The sequence below is a fragment of the Tyto alba genome, unplaced genomic scaffold (assembly GCF_018691265.1).
Source record: "Tyto alba isolate M040663 unplaced genomic scaffold, T.alba_DEE_v4.0 Super-Scaffold_13, whole genome shotgun sequence".
Taxonomy (NCBI): domain Eukaryota; kingdom Metazoa; phylum Chordata; class Aves; order Strigiformes; family Tytonidae; genus Tyto; species Tyto alba.
The window spans coordinates 34,215,706-34,231,998 of record NW_024881275.1 but is presented as its reverse complement, the minus strand read 5'-3'; the positions used below and the strand labels follow the sequence as shown (position 1 = coordinate 34,231,998).

The following is a 16,293-nucleotide window of genomic DNA, read 5'->3' as shown; positions in this document are numbered from 1 at the left end:
CATCCAACTAACAATCCATCCATCAAACATGTATCTTTCCAGCTGAGTGGCAGGAATGTTGTGAGGGACCATATCAAAGGCCTTCCAGAAGTCTGCGTATATGATATCTGTAGCTCTGACCTTGTCTGCTGATGCAGTCACCACATTGCAGAAGAATGTGGATATTTTCTTAAGGGAGGTTGGTTGTCATCCAGCAGTAGATTCTTTCCTGCAGCTGAAATACTCTTTTGAAAGTACTTACAGAAACTTAAATGCAAGTATTAACTAATGGCTTAGACTGTCTTATGAGTTTACTCCTGCTAGATTTGACTGTTGGTAGCGTGGGTGGTGTGTGCAGGGTTTTGGGTTTTTTTAGACTGGGGGAGAAGGCTGGATCTGACAGGAGCATAATCTTGAGTTCTTTCCCTTTTTGGAAGGTTACATTTGCGATGTTGGTTTTAAGAATATTTTTAAACAGTGAGGGAGAAGGTTATTGCTTGGTCAGCTAGTTGTATGAGCTCAGACAGAGGCCCTCATGTTCATTGGCCACTGACATTTGATACAGGCTCTCACTTCCTTCTGCTACTTAAGCAAGCAAATACAAAATGTGAAGATTTCCCTTTGGGAAGTGATAAAATATGGCAGTGAAATTGAACACAGTAATACATGTTTTTCTCTCATGTCTTTCTGCCTGCTTGAGTTTAACAAAATCACATTTCTGTAGTTTTACAGAAGTTGGCCTTAAATAGTGCCCTTTAAGTTTTGGATCTCTAAATGGTTTTTATGCATGACAGTTATTTTTTCAGAGCACCTCTTTAGAGCTTGGGGGAATCTGTTGACAGTATTACTGGTGCTTAGTGCTGATAAGGTTTCTGAAAACTTCTTCTGCTTTCAGGTGTTTATTTAGAAGGGCACAAGAGAAAACAGCTATTGTAGTTTGGGACCAGGTATAACCATTTTTCCAGTGTTCATGTACAATCACATCTGAATTTTTAATCCATTGATTTTCAACAGATACTGAACTGTACATCACGTATCTGTTTAAGAGCAAAAGAATAACTGTTTAATGCTGGGAATTAAAAACTAAATTTTAAAGTAAGCTGTAGGTGTTTGTGACCTCAGCAGAGGTACTTTAAGGTGAGAAGTGTTGTAGGAGCTCATGGTCTATCTTGATAAGTGAGGAGCCTAAAGGAGACATGCCACTGTTTATGTATGGGAAATCTGCTTCACATAGACTTACTAACCCTCTCTCTGGAAATCTGTGGGAGACATTGAAAATAGATTCCAAATTTTAAGTCCTAGTTAAAGAACGCTTTATAGCTGGAACTTGCCTAGGATGTTAGAGGTGAAAAGCTGTACTGTCTTTAAAATTGTTAGGAGGTGCTTGCTCCGAGAAGCAAGTGCTGTGTTTTTCATGTTGATTCTGAGGTCTTTGCAGTCTTGTTAGGGGGAATACTGGGAAAAAAATTTGAGACAATAAAACCTACATCTAGACATTACAATAAGCTGAGTTTGCCATTCCTTTTCTCTCTGCAAATACGAAGAACTTCCGTTTTTGCAACAAAATGCTGAGTGAACTACTGATGCTTTAAAAATCATAGCTATGGCTAATTATCTCAGTGCAGTCACTTATGTATGCATCATTGCACTGTTCTCTACCTTCTCACTTCCCTCTGAAAGTGGACACAGCCCTTGTTCTGCAAGTAATAATAATAATAATTGGTAGTAAGACAGACCTGTTACTCATCCTTTTTTGAGCACATTTCTTATGTCAGATGTCTAGTTTTTAATTAACTGCTAATGAACATGCCTAATAGACCATGATACTGCTGCCAACTTACTCTATTTTATATCGCACCGCTGCTAAGCTCTTAAAAGGTGACAGAGCAGGCATTAGTGTCTTTGAAGTGACAGGAAAGTGATTATATGCATAACATAATTGTTTCTAGGATCTACTATGGCAAATGTCTGGTTACTAAATATGTCTGGTGAGCACTGCTGTTATCCATCTCCCTAGTCTTTAGTTTCTTCCTTTGTGTGCAGCACACATTCCCTTTTTCCTGTCTAGAAATAGAATACAATATACTTCTAACAATTGAAGCTTTTTAAGTAAAAGGAGTATGAATATTTGGAAAGGATCATCTTTATCTGTGTGTTAGGGAGAACTGTAAAAACCTATTATGATTAGCTAATATATAAACAAGAAATCCATACACCTCTGTCTAAACAGCAGTGAGCTTTAAATAATAAACATTAAACCACAATGTATCTTTGTTGACTTAACAAACCATGATCAGGTTTTCAATCTTATGTCTGTTTAATGTGGTTGGATATTTAAGCATCTTTGGGTACCATTTTTCTCTGATACCCCCAGTAACTATTTTGCAGTGCTGCTAAGGTGTTATGCGGAGTGATGCATTTCCACTTACAGCTGTCGTATTCTGTTCTACAACTTACACTGGTCATTGCTCCCCACTGCTCATATGCAATCCCATTAGAGAAACAGGACGTAGCCCTTCTTGTACATGCTTCCAGCTTCAGAACCTGTTAGAGGGGATTAATCTGTTCCTAATTTCTGGGACTTTCAAAACACCCTGTTTGTAGGCTACAAAGTAGACCCAGGGAAGGGAAATTGTTGGTAATGTGTCCCTAACCATTTGAACTTTAAAGACATTAAGCTATGCTTCCTGAATCATGTGGGTTAACTTGTTTGCTAATTAATCCAAGCAATAGGGGCATGAATAAAGGGAGTCCTCCTAGGCGTACTGAAGGGATAGGGACAAGAATGGAAGCACTTTCCCTGTTTTGACATTCCCATGTCCACGCTGCAAAAGAAGATAATTTATGCTCACTGTTGGAGAAGGGAGTTTTTTCTCCACAAAACCAATTTGGAAGGGATAAATCACTTTTTCTTCTTAGCCAATTACACACCACAACTAGGTAATCCAGTGTGATAATGCCGCTGGGGACAAGTAAGAGCAATGCCATGAATGCAGTACAGTGCTGCTGCTGAATGTTGTCTCATGGCTAGAGTGCAGATGACTGACCTGGCGTAAGTGGTCAATGAGGACAGGAATGATGAAGGTACCATCTCTCAGAGAGAGCCTGGCAAAACATTAAGTTATCTTCTGATTTGAGGAAACGTGGTAGAAACTGCTAAAGCATTGTTAAGAGAGATGTCCTCTTGTCCTTTAGAGGCTGGATCAAAAAACAAACAAAACCAAAACGCTGCAGTTCTGTCAGACTTTACAGTGTTTTTTGTTTGATACTTCTTCAGTTAAATGAAGTTTCACTAGCAATAGCTGCTTGATTTTTGTAGAAGGTGGTCTATGTCTTTAACAACTTCAAACAAAAATAATACTTCTTCAAAATGTTACTTTTTGAGTTGTTGTAATCACATTAAAATAGAAGAATAAGAACTCTTACTTCGCTTTTTAAACACTGAAAAACTGTCAAGGACAGTGATCAAATGTACAAACTGCAGTGAAGAAGGGTGAGGCTTTCTGTGCAGTATGTGAAAAGAAATTCCTGATACATGGTGTGAGAAACATTTGGTAAACTTTTGACTTTATAGAATAGATTAAAGGGATTGTGGTAAATTTTAAGATTCTTCTTGTATGTGGAAAACTAAGAAAATGATGACTGCGTTACAGTTGGGACAGCAGAAAAATGAAATTAGCAGGTTCAGTCCAGAGTTCTTCAGTGTCAGTCACTTGTGTCTACATAAATTTATAAATGGCTCAAGGCATGTCTTGGGATGGGGTTATGGGAAATAGAAGTGTATGGTTGTGTTAGTTACCTAAATAGTAATAAATTAAGTCATTCATATGCCGGCAAGTACTGTTGACAGTTTGTTGTGAAGAGTCTGGGGACCTATGGAAGCAGATAAAAAATTTTTGGATTATTTTGAGTTAAGTTATTTTGGAGTGACTTGTGCAGTATTGTGAGCTTTAGTCTAGGTATGAATTCAGTAGCTCTCAGGAGTACTTCAACAATTTTGCCTGTTCTTACAGGACCACTAGCATTCACCAGGTCAAACTCTCATGTCTATCTGAGCTCATCCTGTTGAGACATTTGCTTATCCATCTTCTCTTTGACCTCATGACCTGGGTGGTACTTTACCTTTTTTTGCAGTATCTACCTTCAGCAGAGGAATAGTGGAGCATGACCAAGATGGAGAGGTTTCTTCTGTCTTCTTTTCATGTGTGCAGTCACAAGGAAGCAGGAAAGAGGCAGAAAATCTGTTTACTTGTAACAGACTAAAGGGGAGCTATGACTAAGCTAAAGATGGTTTTGAAGCTAAATTTTCTAAATAAACCTGTGCTGAGCATTTTGGACAAATTAAATGGTTAGCTGAACTTGGAAAATATTAATAAAACTATAACCGCTTTAACTGGAAAATATCTTAATATTTAATCTATGGGGAAGTCATTCTGTTATAAGGACTATGTTTCTCAAATTGCTTACACAATGTTTTGCCAGACTGGTTACAGGGTTGTATGTCCAGTCGTTATGATAGTGATCTTGCAAGTTGCTTTTGAAACAGATGGAGGTATTTTAATTCACTAATACCATGGCTTTTGTTGGGAATTCTGTGGATTTATTGATGCTATCTGGAATGCCTGGATTTTAATCTCAAAGTTGGATCCTAAACAAGGTGTTAGTTCCTGAATAACTTTTTTTTTCCCCAAAAAATTTAGCTAGAATAAAATACAAATTTAAGAACACTACACTGAATAGTAAATCAAGCAGCATCTTTTAGTTTTTTTAATATTCAAAATAGAAACCTACTTACTGCTTCCAAATTGGGGGAAGAGAGGTGTGTGAGTTTAAATCAGTCTTGCCAGTGAAATTTTTTTCCCAGAGCAGTGACACTCCTTTCTATAGAAAGGGAAAGGTATTCAGACCTGCTGCTGTTTGTTTGTTTGTTTGTCACCGGTGACGCTGTGGTAGGCAGTAGCTTCCCAAAACAGCCTACAGTAGTTGAACCTATTCCTCTGGCTGCAGAACAAATATCCAGCTGGCTTTTTTTGGTTTATGGAACATTAGCAGAACTGTCCACAGCCAGCATGATATAATGCAGTATATGTAGTATGGTGGGACAGTGAAGAGAGGCTAGGTTTAAAACAAGCAAATGAAAAAATCCGCTGTTCTCAATAACTAACCAAGCTTCTCCCTTCTCCTTCCCAAACTATGTGCTATGCATTGATCTTCTGGGGATGATGATACCGCTGGGAACAGCAGCAGCAGTTGCAGGCTCAACATCTCTCCCATGGCCATGGACCTCCAGTGCCTCTAACACCACATCCATCAGGACTTCAGCCTCCAGGAATCCCTCCACTCGGAAGCAGTGCTGGCCTTCTTGCCCTTTCTAGTGCTTTGGGTGGGCAGTCTCACTTGGCAATAAAAGATGACAAGAAGCATCACGATGCAGAACACCACAGAGGTGAGAGGCATGGCAGGCCTGATTAGGACATTGTCAGATTTGCGCATTGCTGCAAATTATGCGCATCTCTAAAGAATTCAAGTTATATAGAAAGAGAAAAAACTGTTGGCAAACTTAAAAATGTCTGCATACATACCACTGAAGCAAAATTCAGCTTGGAAGTTTTCAGTATTTTAAAAGGGGATATTTAGGTGTCATCTGCTCTATAGTTTGCAGGGCATTTTGACATCCTAGTAAAAGCTTAGTTGTAACACCAGTGGCCTGCACCATATTGTGGAAAACTGTTAAACTGCATAATGGGTAATTTTTTTCAAAGAAAGTAATGTTGTTAAATGGGTGGGTGGGAAGGTAGGGGGGAACAAGAAGTTAAATTTTGAAGTGAATGTGTTCAAGCAAAAGGTTTAGATAATTGCATCTGTTACTTTAGTTTCATAGGCTTAAAGTATAGTACACAATTAAATATTGGGCAAAATTGCACTTGACTAATTTTTGAAAAAAAAAATTATTCTGTCATGAAATAGGCTTTGTGTATGGTTAAACTGTAAATCATGTTTACAAAATACTGTAATTTTCAGGAAATCACTGTATTAGGAATGTGCAATGACTTATATAAATAAAAGCCATTTTAAAACTGTTTGCGGCTTGTGTTCTAATTTTTTTCCCCCCTTTTTTATTTCTGTTCTTGCCTATGTGTCTGAACGGGCATGTCTGTGCATTTCTTGGTTACTGCGGGAGCAGACAGAGAGCCGGGCACAGTAAGTACCATCATTCCTGCTAATGTTTCCACTTCTACATAATGTAGTAATCAGACGTTGCACTGTTTGTCTGTTTTGTCTTCCTTTTAGTCAGTTTCATGATACTAGGCATATATGTTTCCTGTTAAGATATCTCTTGGTTTATGCAGAACACCAAGTTATTTGTTTCAAGGACTGTATGAATCAGGTTTGTTTCTGAGCAGAATGATTTTGGGAAAGCTTGAACTTTAGTTTGCTTATTGAGGATAGCGGGGGAAGCAGCAAATCAAACAGTACATTGACTGCAACTTGAAGTATAACATTATTGGTCAGAGTTAAGATTTTATCCTGTAGGATTTTCAGGAATTAGAGTTGCAGAACAGGGGAGAAATTTAAAATTTATGTGTCATGACGGTATTTGGCCCTAGGATTTTCTTTAACTGAATCTGTTTAAGCTGTACTAATGTCTGCACTGCTTAATTTGTGCTTCAGGTATAACTTCCATAGCAAAACTTTTTTTCCCTTTAGACATAAACTGCAATAGAATTGGTCTAAAACGATCTTATCTGAAAACCAGCCAAAGAACTACTTTGCTACAGCTTTTTATTCTGTTGTGTTTTGAGTGATATTGCTATACTAATCTGTTGGAGATGGGCATGTACTACTTTCATGTAATTTCAAGTAACAAAGTGAATTCTGCTTGTTGGTGTCATAGATAAATTTGGGCTCTATTTTGTTTCTTTTTCTCAATTAGACAAAAATTAGGAAAAGGTATTTGACAGATATTCTTCTGGTACTAAACTTCTAATTTTTATTGCTTTTCTTTTTTATATATACTAGGGCTTCACAATTATTTACTGGAAACTATCTGCATATCTTTTGTGTCAGTCTTTTTTGTTTCTAGTTTACCAAGCAAGAAGCATTCATTTCAGCTTGCTTAACATTATTAATGGCAGGGTAACTGTGGAAATAAATTTAAGCTGGGTTTTCCTGTAGCCTCATACTTATTAAGGACATATTTCTTTGAGTGATGTTAATCAAGTGAAGGATTCTAACAACTTTTCTTAAGACCTAAGGAAGGAGTTTTGCAGTATGCGTCTGTTTCCATGTGCACACATGTGCACATGTTGGAGTGATGGTTTTGTGTTTTGCTTTGGTTATGTTTCCTGTCCTTGCTCTTTTCCCCTCCTCCACTGCCCTGTCCATCATGTACTTTGCTAAAGGGTTTTTGAGTTTAAAGTCAGATACTTCACACTGTTGTGAAATTCAGACTCTGAATTCGTCACTTAGCTGAGAATAGTTCTTGCCTGTGGAAGGAAAACTGTCAAAAATAAAATGTGTCTTTTGGGTTGCAGGAAATTTGCCATATCACTTGCTTAGTTTACTATATATGTCAGTTTTATTTAATTAAAGTACATAAAATTGTCACTGCAGTTACTTTTGTCTCCATATGTGTAACTTATGATTGTTTGGTTATTATCTGTAGTAGGCTTTTTTAATGCTGAATTTACCACTAAGTAACCTTTAAACAGTCTGAGGCTTTATTAAATAAAAGAACTGTGCTGTATGGATATATTGAGTTCAGGTTACTATACTATGGTGGCCATAGTTTCTTTTTGGACCCAGTGGAGAATAGTACTTCATAATTAAATTAAACTTTGTTTGCCAAATGCAGGTGAACTTAAAACTTGAATTTAAAATTGTTTAAATACAAAGTTGCGTTAGAACCTTGGATTAACAGTAAATAGTATCTCTAGTGAAAGAATCGTAATTCAAGTGATAACTAAGTTCAAATCTCTGGCTAAAATGATCAGCTGGGAATGATTTTCTCTTTGAACTCCTTTAACTCTCTTGTGTTTTCAGTGGATTTTTTAAAATTCAAAATGTATTTTTAAGAATAATATAAAATTAGTGACAACTACACACGGCATACCAGCGGGTCTGTTAATTATTACATGTGATTCCAACTGAGCAGTGGGCTTTTATTTTGCAAATTACTTTATAATATCTGAGTCACCAAGATAAGATCAATTTGATTTTCAAAGTAACATTAGGTGTAATGGTGCTGCCAGAAATCCTGACAAAAGCTTGCTTTCATCATCCAAAACACCAAAACTCACGGTGTCTTTTAGTGACCTAAATTAGCCATGATGTTTGGTATTATTGTGCAGTTCTACAGTTTCATTTCCATCAAATATGTCGAGTGTGACCTTCCAGTATTGTCAGGAGAAGCTGACAGCTTTAAGTCTGCGAGTTTGAAATACTACAATTTAGCGCTTGCCTATTTGGTTTTAAATTGAGGTTTTTTGACATAACTTTGATTTAAAGCATATTGTGGCATATTATTTGAGCATATTCGTTTTAAAATGAGATCTGGTTATATTTTTTTAGTCTTCTAAGGCAAATAAACAGTCTCTAGTTTTTATGTACTGTATGTTCAGAAATGCTTCATAATGCAGTGAGATGCATGTATTTATAAAAAAAAATTAAGGATGTAGTGATCTCATTATTCTTGATTGTGATCAGTGTTGATTTTACCTACTTTTGTTCTATCTAAATGGCAAGGGCTGCATTTTTCTTTTTTGTATTACTTAAAGTTTCAGGAAGTAAGATGAAATGAATTTCTTTGTAAATGCATGTTTGTGAAATATACAACATTTAAGTTAGTAATAATAGTGTATTTCATACATGACTGCTAAAGTTATTTGGTCAAATTTAAATTATAGCACTACAATGATAATGGCAGCTGGGGTTTGGCTGATACAGCTCTATAACCATCCAAAATTGGGGCATGTTATTGTGGGAATGCAGGTATCCCTACTATTGTGACAGTCTGGCTGCAGGTAATGAAGCCAGGCAAAGTAAGCAAGTTTTGCAGCTGAAGCTTAACAAAGTTTTGGGAGATGTCAGTACAAAATAACTTTGATGTCCACATTGTTTTCTCTAGGGAACATCTGGTGACATTTTCCAAACTTATTTTAGGTGTTAATTTATAACTTGTCTTCCCACTGTTGTAGTATCCTGTTTGGTCAGCACAGAAATGCAAATGTTCTGAAGCGGTCTATTCTATCAGTAATAATTTGTAGGCAGTGAAATTTGACTTCATTATGTGTTTGGGATTTACATTAAAGTTGGTGTTCATCTTTTGTCCTCATAAAAAACATTGAGTTTGTTTTCTAAACCTTAGGGATTACTCAGAAATTTGCAAGAAATATTTTTGTCTTCATGGTTAAGCAGAAATGGTATTGTTTTGTAAAGCAAATGCTCTTTGGTCACAACAGAAAAATATTCTGTGTCCTTAGCTCTCTGTCCTATTCTTCCCTTCCCAGTCTTGGAAGAAAGGGGCATGCACAACTGAACGCTACTCTTTGGTTGATATTCTAGGCAAACTGTTTTTTGTTTTGTTTTGGTTTTTTTTTTTTTTTTTTATGTTTTAATTCTTTTAAATGGGGGGAAAAAATCATAAAAGGAGTTATATGAAAATACAGTGCACTCTTCAGTGTAACATATGTATGCTCCTTGGCCTTTGTGAAGAAAGTTATTTTCCATTATATGGCTTGTAACTGAAAAGCTTGAATTTCTTTAATCAGTTATCTTTTATTTTTATTGGCTCTGTCAACTTAAAAATAAGTTGAATCTTACAGTCTTTATGAATGCAAACCACAAATTATCTTCAGCGGGAGTTTCTCACAAAGAAGAGTGGCATTGTAGTTTAGTTTGTAGCTAATACAAAGCAGCATGATGCTGATGGTGAAGGACAAGAGGATTGGGGTGGTCTGGTATAAATTTTTATGGATACCCAGATTCTGAAAAACATTAGCTAGAAGGTACTGAAATCAACAGAAGCCTTAGTCTTTGTTAATGTCCACTGATTGTTGAATCAATGAGGAGAATGATTCAAATCCATTTAGGCTTCTAGATTTCCTTGTTACTAATATGTATATACCAGCCTAAATATAACTTTAAATGGTGGGTGAAAAGAGGTTGAAGGCAGTAGCTTTCCATCACCAGTAATTTGGAACAAAATGTACTGACTTTATAAGTCAACTTTTGGGTTGTGGCTGTGTGTGTTTTCAAGAAGCATATTCAACAAATGGAAGTTGATTTGAATGGCTTTTGAGTACAGCCTTGTGCCTTGCTGGGGGATGGTTAAGTGCTAGTCCCTCTTCCAATGTCCACTATATTCCTGTCAGTGAGTCCTGACAATGAGCAGTGGGACTGCTGAGCAACTGTTGTTTTGGTTGGAGAAGTTAGACTTGATCCTGTTTTGCCTACTCAACAAGGGTTTGCATTTGTTTGAATATCGGTAGATAGCACTTGTCTGTGGTGGAGCAGCACAAGTTGGGTGAAGTGGTTAAATAAACATGGTGGCCCTGCTCGGTGATATGGGCGAGGGCAAGTTGCCAGCTGTAATAAGTGGCTGTAATGGCAGATGGGTGCAGTTGGTTTGGATGTGCCGCGAGTCAGTGAGTGGCCAAACTCAGAGCAAGTGTGCACGTGTGAGTGTCTTTGGGGGAAAAGGGGGTGGGAGGGATGGGGAGCCCAGCCCTAGAGAAGATCTTAATTGGGACCAGGTGTAGTTGAACCATGAGCACAGATGTTAATTGCTGTAATGATCAGCATAAAGTTAATTGTCAGTTCTGTATGTTCTAGTGAGTTGTCTGTGCTGTATTGTGACTGGGGCTAAATGAGATACTGTGGGCTCTCAGCTTGTACCTCCGGCACACATACTTGTGGTTTGGAAGTAGTGCCTATGGGGAACGGCATGACACTTGAAGAAGTGCATTCAAACAATGTGTGTTATATTCCTAATAGGGAACCTGCCATCTCTCTGTGTATCATGACTCGGTTTTCGTTTAATATTTGCTGCTGGTGGTTTCAGTATTTAACTTTTGCTGGCAGCAAAGTTGCTTTAGGATCCCAAGCTGACTGTTATACAGTCCTTATGCAGTCTGGTAGTTCTGACAGGAAGTGGTGCTACATTAGGCTTTTTAAATTCTTTCAGAACTTATTTGAAGAAAAAGGATTCATATGAATACATTCTGAATTATCAGAAGAAAAAGAAAACATTTACATAAAATTGATTTTGACCATTTGTTCTGATCAGAGATTCATGATTTACATATGTTGCATTGGTAATCCCTAATAACTTGAGCTCCTAGTATGAAAGCAAGGATTATCCTCAGTTATGTGTCTAGTCTGTTGAAATTAAGTCAAAATGAAAATTGCTATCATGCAGTTTATCTTTAGGAAATGAACTATACATGTATATATGTTTTTGCCCTTTTTGTACAAATGGTTTATTACTGAAGATCCATTTCTGTACCATTAGTAAAAAAATACATAAATTTTACAGCTAAAATAAAATTGCCTGTCCTACTTTTGAAAAGAAGTCAGATTCTAGTAGGCCTGATAGAAGAACTAAACAGATTTTTTTTTTTTTTTAAGAGAAGGAGAACTCTATCATTGTGAAACTATTGCTGCTGTTTCCTAGCTGGCCTTATGCTTGATAGTGAATTAGAGCAAATTTAAACTCTACCAGAGCGGAAATGAGGAAAGGTGGCATTTAGTAGACTTTCCTCACTGTTCCATGAACCTTAACATTCTGCTGGTAAGAGATGACAATAGCTCAAGGCTTATATGGCCATCTCTTTCCCAGTTCTTGTTTGCATTTTCAGTTATTTCCTTTGCTACTTTAGTGTTCTGGATCTACCATGCGCACTACTTAAAAATATGCATATTTTCATTATTGTTGGATGCAATCTTACACAATTGGTGGTTTGAATTGTGGTAGTAGGTTACAGCAGCAAGCTATTTTTTCATCAAAAGTTAAAATTTACCTGATTTTAGTCACAATTGTTAGAACTTCACTGCACTCCTAAGGGAAACAAAACAGTAACTTTTAAATTATTGAGTTTACTGGTAAATTTTGCCAGAGTAACCGCACAATCTTATTTGCAGCTGTCAGTATAGCTACTGTGAAATAAGCTGCTCTACAACAGCTTCTAGTGTGGATGCTTTGATTCCAGAGAACAGTGCTTTAAATGAATGTGGTAAGCTAGAGAAAGGCCATGAAAATATGACCATAAGGGAGACATTTTGCAGAATAGGTTTGTGAAAAGTGTAGGTTCGTTGTAGTTATATGTTTATGTGATAAGTAAGTCATTGGTCTTTTGAGGAGTAATCAAAATCCAATAATCAGATAATCAATTTTGAGGAATAATGAAATCTTTGCCATAATGAAATGTTTGCCATTTAGGACACAGTGGGAGCTATGTATACCTAAGAGTTCCTACATATGTTTCACAGTATTGAAATTCTGGAAGGCAAACTGTACAGAATATTGTCAGTATTGTCTAGGTAGATGTTGCATTAAACCAGAAAAAAAAACCATCAGCTGTTATAGTTGCACATATTTGATGCCAAAATTTGCAATCTGTTCCCTACACTTCTCTGTAGTTACTTCAAATAGCAAGGTTGCTAAATTTATCCCAGCTGCTGCCCCTTGGCCACCTTTATGTTATTCATGCTTAATTTTGGCAATTTAAAATGAGAAAACAAATTTATTCACTTTACTACATTTACCTTCACTGCTTTTTTCTAAGCTCTTCAGTAGTAAAATAGGTATTTTAAAATAATTTTTGTTAAGGAAAGTAACTAAAGGATTTTCTTCCTTAAGACATTTGCAGCAGTCAAATCTGTGGTCACGTTTGAATTGACAGCTTGCTTCATAAGATGTGTCCACTGCTGCAGACATGATGAATTCAATATTAAAATGTTGAAGATGGGTTTTAATGTTTTTCAAACTAGTGAATCCCTGAGTTTGTGTGCATTGGGGAGGAGATGAGGGGTTAAATTCAGACTTTATTTGTCAAGGCAATTAGTTCAGTGATCCAACAAGCCCACCTTTTAGCTGCAAAACATTTCAGTAAAGACATTATTTTGAGCTTCTTTATACTGAATTTCATTAGACCCTCCTATATGCTTTATGTAAGCCTCTTGGCATTTGTTTAGCTTGAATAGTCATGAATAAAAGAGCTTAGACTTGTCTTTAAAGTGCAGCTTCTGAAGTAAGAAAAAGAGGATTCAGATTGCCTTATGTACTCTGTTTTGTTTTCCTTCTCCTTGGGACTAAACATGAATGTCTGAGTAAAACTGCTGTGGTGTCCTCAGCTTTTAAAGGGGAATCGATTCAGTGCACAGTTCACTGGCTATTAGTCTATGTTTATAGTATATTGAGAGTAAATATCTGGCTCTTGGGTAGATCTCAGTATTTCCTTGGAGATTTTACACTTATATCTTAGTATATATGTAGGTATTAGGCTTTTCTCTTCTGAGAGATACATGTATTCGTGTAAATACGTATTTACTTATATATTTATGTGAGCGTATATTTATTTATGTAAGCATGTACTTGGCTTTTAGGAATGAGGCTTACCAGGTCTTTGTGAAAGGAGATTTTTTTCTCAACTCATTCAGTATTGTTCACAGCATTAACACATCACTGAACAAATTGGCCTCTTGCATATGCTAATCCTGCACTTAAAAGAACTCATTGTAACATGTTTTAATGCTTTAGCTGGAACAGAGATGGAGATGGGAATCATCGCAGGCATGTCAAATTGTCATGTGACTGAAAAATGTCTAAAATGCCTTTCTCTTTGGGTCAACAGTTTGTACTTAGCATAACTTAGCATGAATGAAAGCAGTCCATGTAGTTTGAAGAAAAGATTAGTCTTCGCTTTTGTCTTTTGTGTGTGTGTGTGTTGGCCTCAGTTTTTCAGATCAAGTCTGATTAAACAACACTTTAGCCTTAATTTCACACTAGTAGTGAATGTTATGCTGGAAGTAAAAATATTTGATCTTTGTTTGCAATACATTTGTTAAAGGCATCCAACTGGAGTTTGCTGCAGCTAACATGGTTAATGCATAACCTTATTTAGTAAATATTTGTTATTTTAAGAGTTAAAGGCAAGTTGCCGTGTATCTATCCATGCCTGCAGGTGTAGACATACTAAAGCTTCAGCTGTTTGTGATGGTCTAAAAGTGAGCAAACAATCAGATTATATTTAGTAAGTCTCTTCTATTAAATGGTATCCCTATATTAAAAGAAATAAACTAAAAAATCATTGTTACCTGCTCATGAATAAACAGCAAGCCTGCTTCTCTTAAACAATAACTTCAGTTGAATTAATTAGTTAAATAGGTGGTGACTGACAAGTGAACTAAACTTTTGATAAGTTGAACAATGAAAAGCCAAGCTTCTTAGAATGCATGAAGCTGTACATGTTTGCCTGGAGGACTTTGAGTTGAATTAAATGGAATGAAAGACTATGTAGGTATCACATTTCCAAAGTATCACATCCAATTTGAATTTTTAAGCATATATGATGGGACCTTGAAAGGAATTTTTGATTGACCTTGTTTTTTGTCTTTACAGAGTAATTCTCTCTTGGTCTCGGACAGTCTGCGAAGCACAGATAAACGCAGGAATGGCCCTGAATATACCAATGACATCAAAAAGAGAAAGGTGGATGATAAGGATTCCAGCCATTATGTAAGCAAATCTGTGTCACAGAAATGATGAATTTATTTGCACATACTGTGCTTGTATGAGGAGTAAAAGAGCTGCGAAGAACAAGGCAATGTGTTTCCTATGGCTGATATAGTACATGAATATATATGCCAGGGAGACGATTACTCATGTTGTAGGAAGAGCAGTGACTCAAAAGTTTGGGCTATTGTCAAGTAATACTCCTCAACAGGGAATAATGAGCCAGGAGTAGCCGTTTGGGATTCACAAGTCTTCTGGGACATTTCCCAGAGTTTGAGCAAGAGATATTTTCTGGATTGCTCTGAAATCTGCAGGTTTGTTTGAAATGGAATATTTTGTTGATTTGGGGGTATTTTGTGTACATTTTTCTGATTGAGTAATAATTACCATTGCAAATTGTATATGTCGTGAGGCTGTACCAACTTACTAAAGTTTGCTTTTGGTCGATGTGACAGTTTCAGCAGGAAGCAAATGGAAATATAAAAGGTTCACACTTTGTGTTCTGCATTTTTGACTAGCTTGCTTGTTGCTTGAAGAGACACTTCAGTACAACAGTGTGGCATATGTGAACCTCAGAAGGTTCACACAGGCTTTCAACTTCAAGTCTAAATGCTCAGCTAAATCACAGGATGATACTTGAACAGGCTTAGAGACTAGGACTGGTGTGAAAGAGTGCTGAAAACCAGAATGTAAATCTAACAGAAGATACTATTCTTTGACATAGCAATAATGTGGCAAATTGTCTGGTTTACATGAATCAAATCACAGGTTACTTCCTGGTTACTAAAAGCCAGGAGAAAATCAGGTGCCACTTTATTTCCTCAGTATTTGGTAGGGTACTTTCTCTCCACTTGGACCCAGTATATCTCTGAGCAGCTATTGGATATCCTTGGAGCTACTGTCAGTAGCTTCTTTCTGCACATTGTGGTGTAGTAGTAGTTACACTTTCACAAGTTGTATTTCCACCACTTTCTAATAAACTTGGTTTGATTACAAAAGGGTTTGGCAAACTTCGCCATGTTATTCCCTTAAATTTGAGGGTTTGATATTTTATGGGTGTTACTTATTTTAATTATTTGAAGATTAAGCATTCTTAGCCTATATTTGATATAATAAAAATAAAAAGGAAGAAAAAGCTTAACTTGCTTGTTTTTGTTGCATTTCTACTGGAAAGAAAGGCAAAGGATATTATTGCACTGTAGAAGTTTGTTTTAATCCACATTTAAATGTGTGGTTCTGTTTGCTCTTTGCTTGAAATGGGCTTTACAGATAAAGACAGCATCAGGAAAAAGACAGCATCAAAATAAAGAATTGAGCAAAATAAGGATATTTGAAAGTTTCATATATATTCTAATCTGGAAGAAGATCTTTCTTTTTAAGGGTTCCCTGATTCTGCAAACAGAGCTGCTGATTTCAAGCTCATTTCAGATGAGGCCCTTGTAGGGACAAGGAGATACTGCTTTTGTCAGAAAGGAGATAAATGAGTTGTAGGAATTTTGTTGCTTTTGGAAATCAGATGCAAAAGTTTTTGGTTTTGTTTTGTTTGTTTGTTTTTTTGTTTTGTTTTGTTGGGTTTTTTT

General features: G+C 36.5%; 1 protein-coding gene across 3 annotated transcripts in view; it reads left to right on the top strand.

Moving 5' to 3' along the window:
- LOC104361302 (transducin-like enhancer protein 1) overlaps positions 1–16,293 on the top strand; it is an 82,491-nt gene that overhangs the window by 36,119 nt on the left and 30,079 nt on the right. For all 3 annotated transcript variants that reach the window (XM_032981817.2, XM_032981818.2, XM_032981815.2), the window contains exons 7-9: positions 5,221–5,425; positions 6,164–6,180; positions 14,600–14,716. In XM_032981817.2, coding sequence (XP_032837708.2) covers positions 5,221–5,425; positions 6,164–6,180; positions 14,600–14,716 — 339 coding nt within the window. The remainder of the gene's footprint in view (positions 1–5,220; positions 5,426–6,163; positions 6,181–14,599; positions 14,717–16,293) is intronic.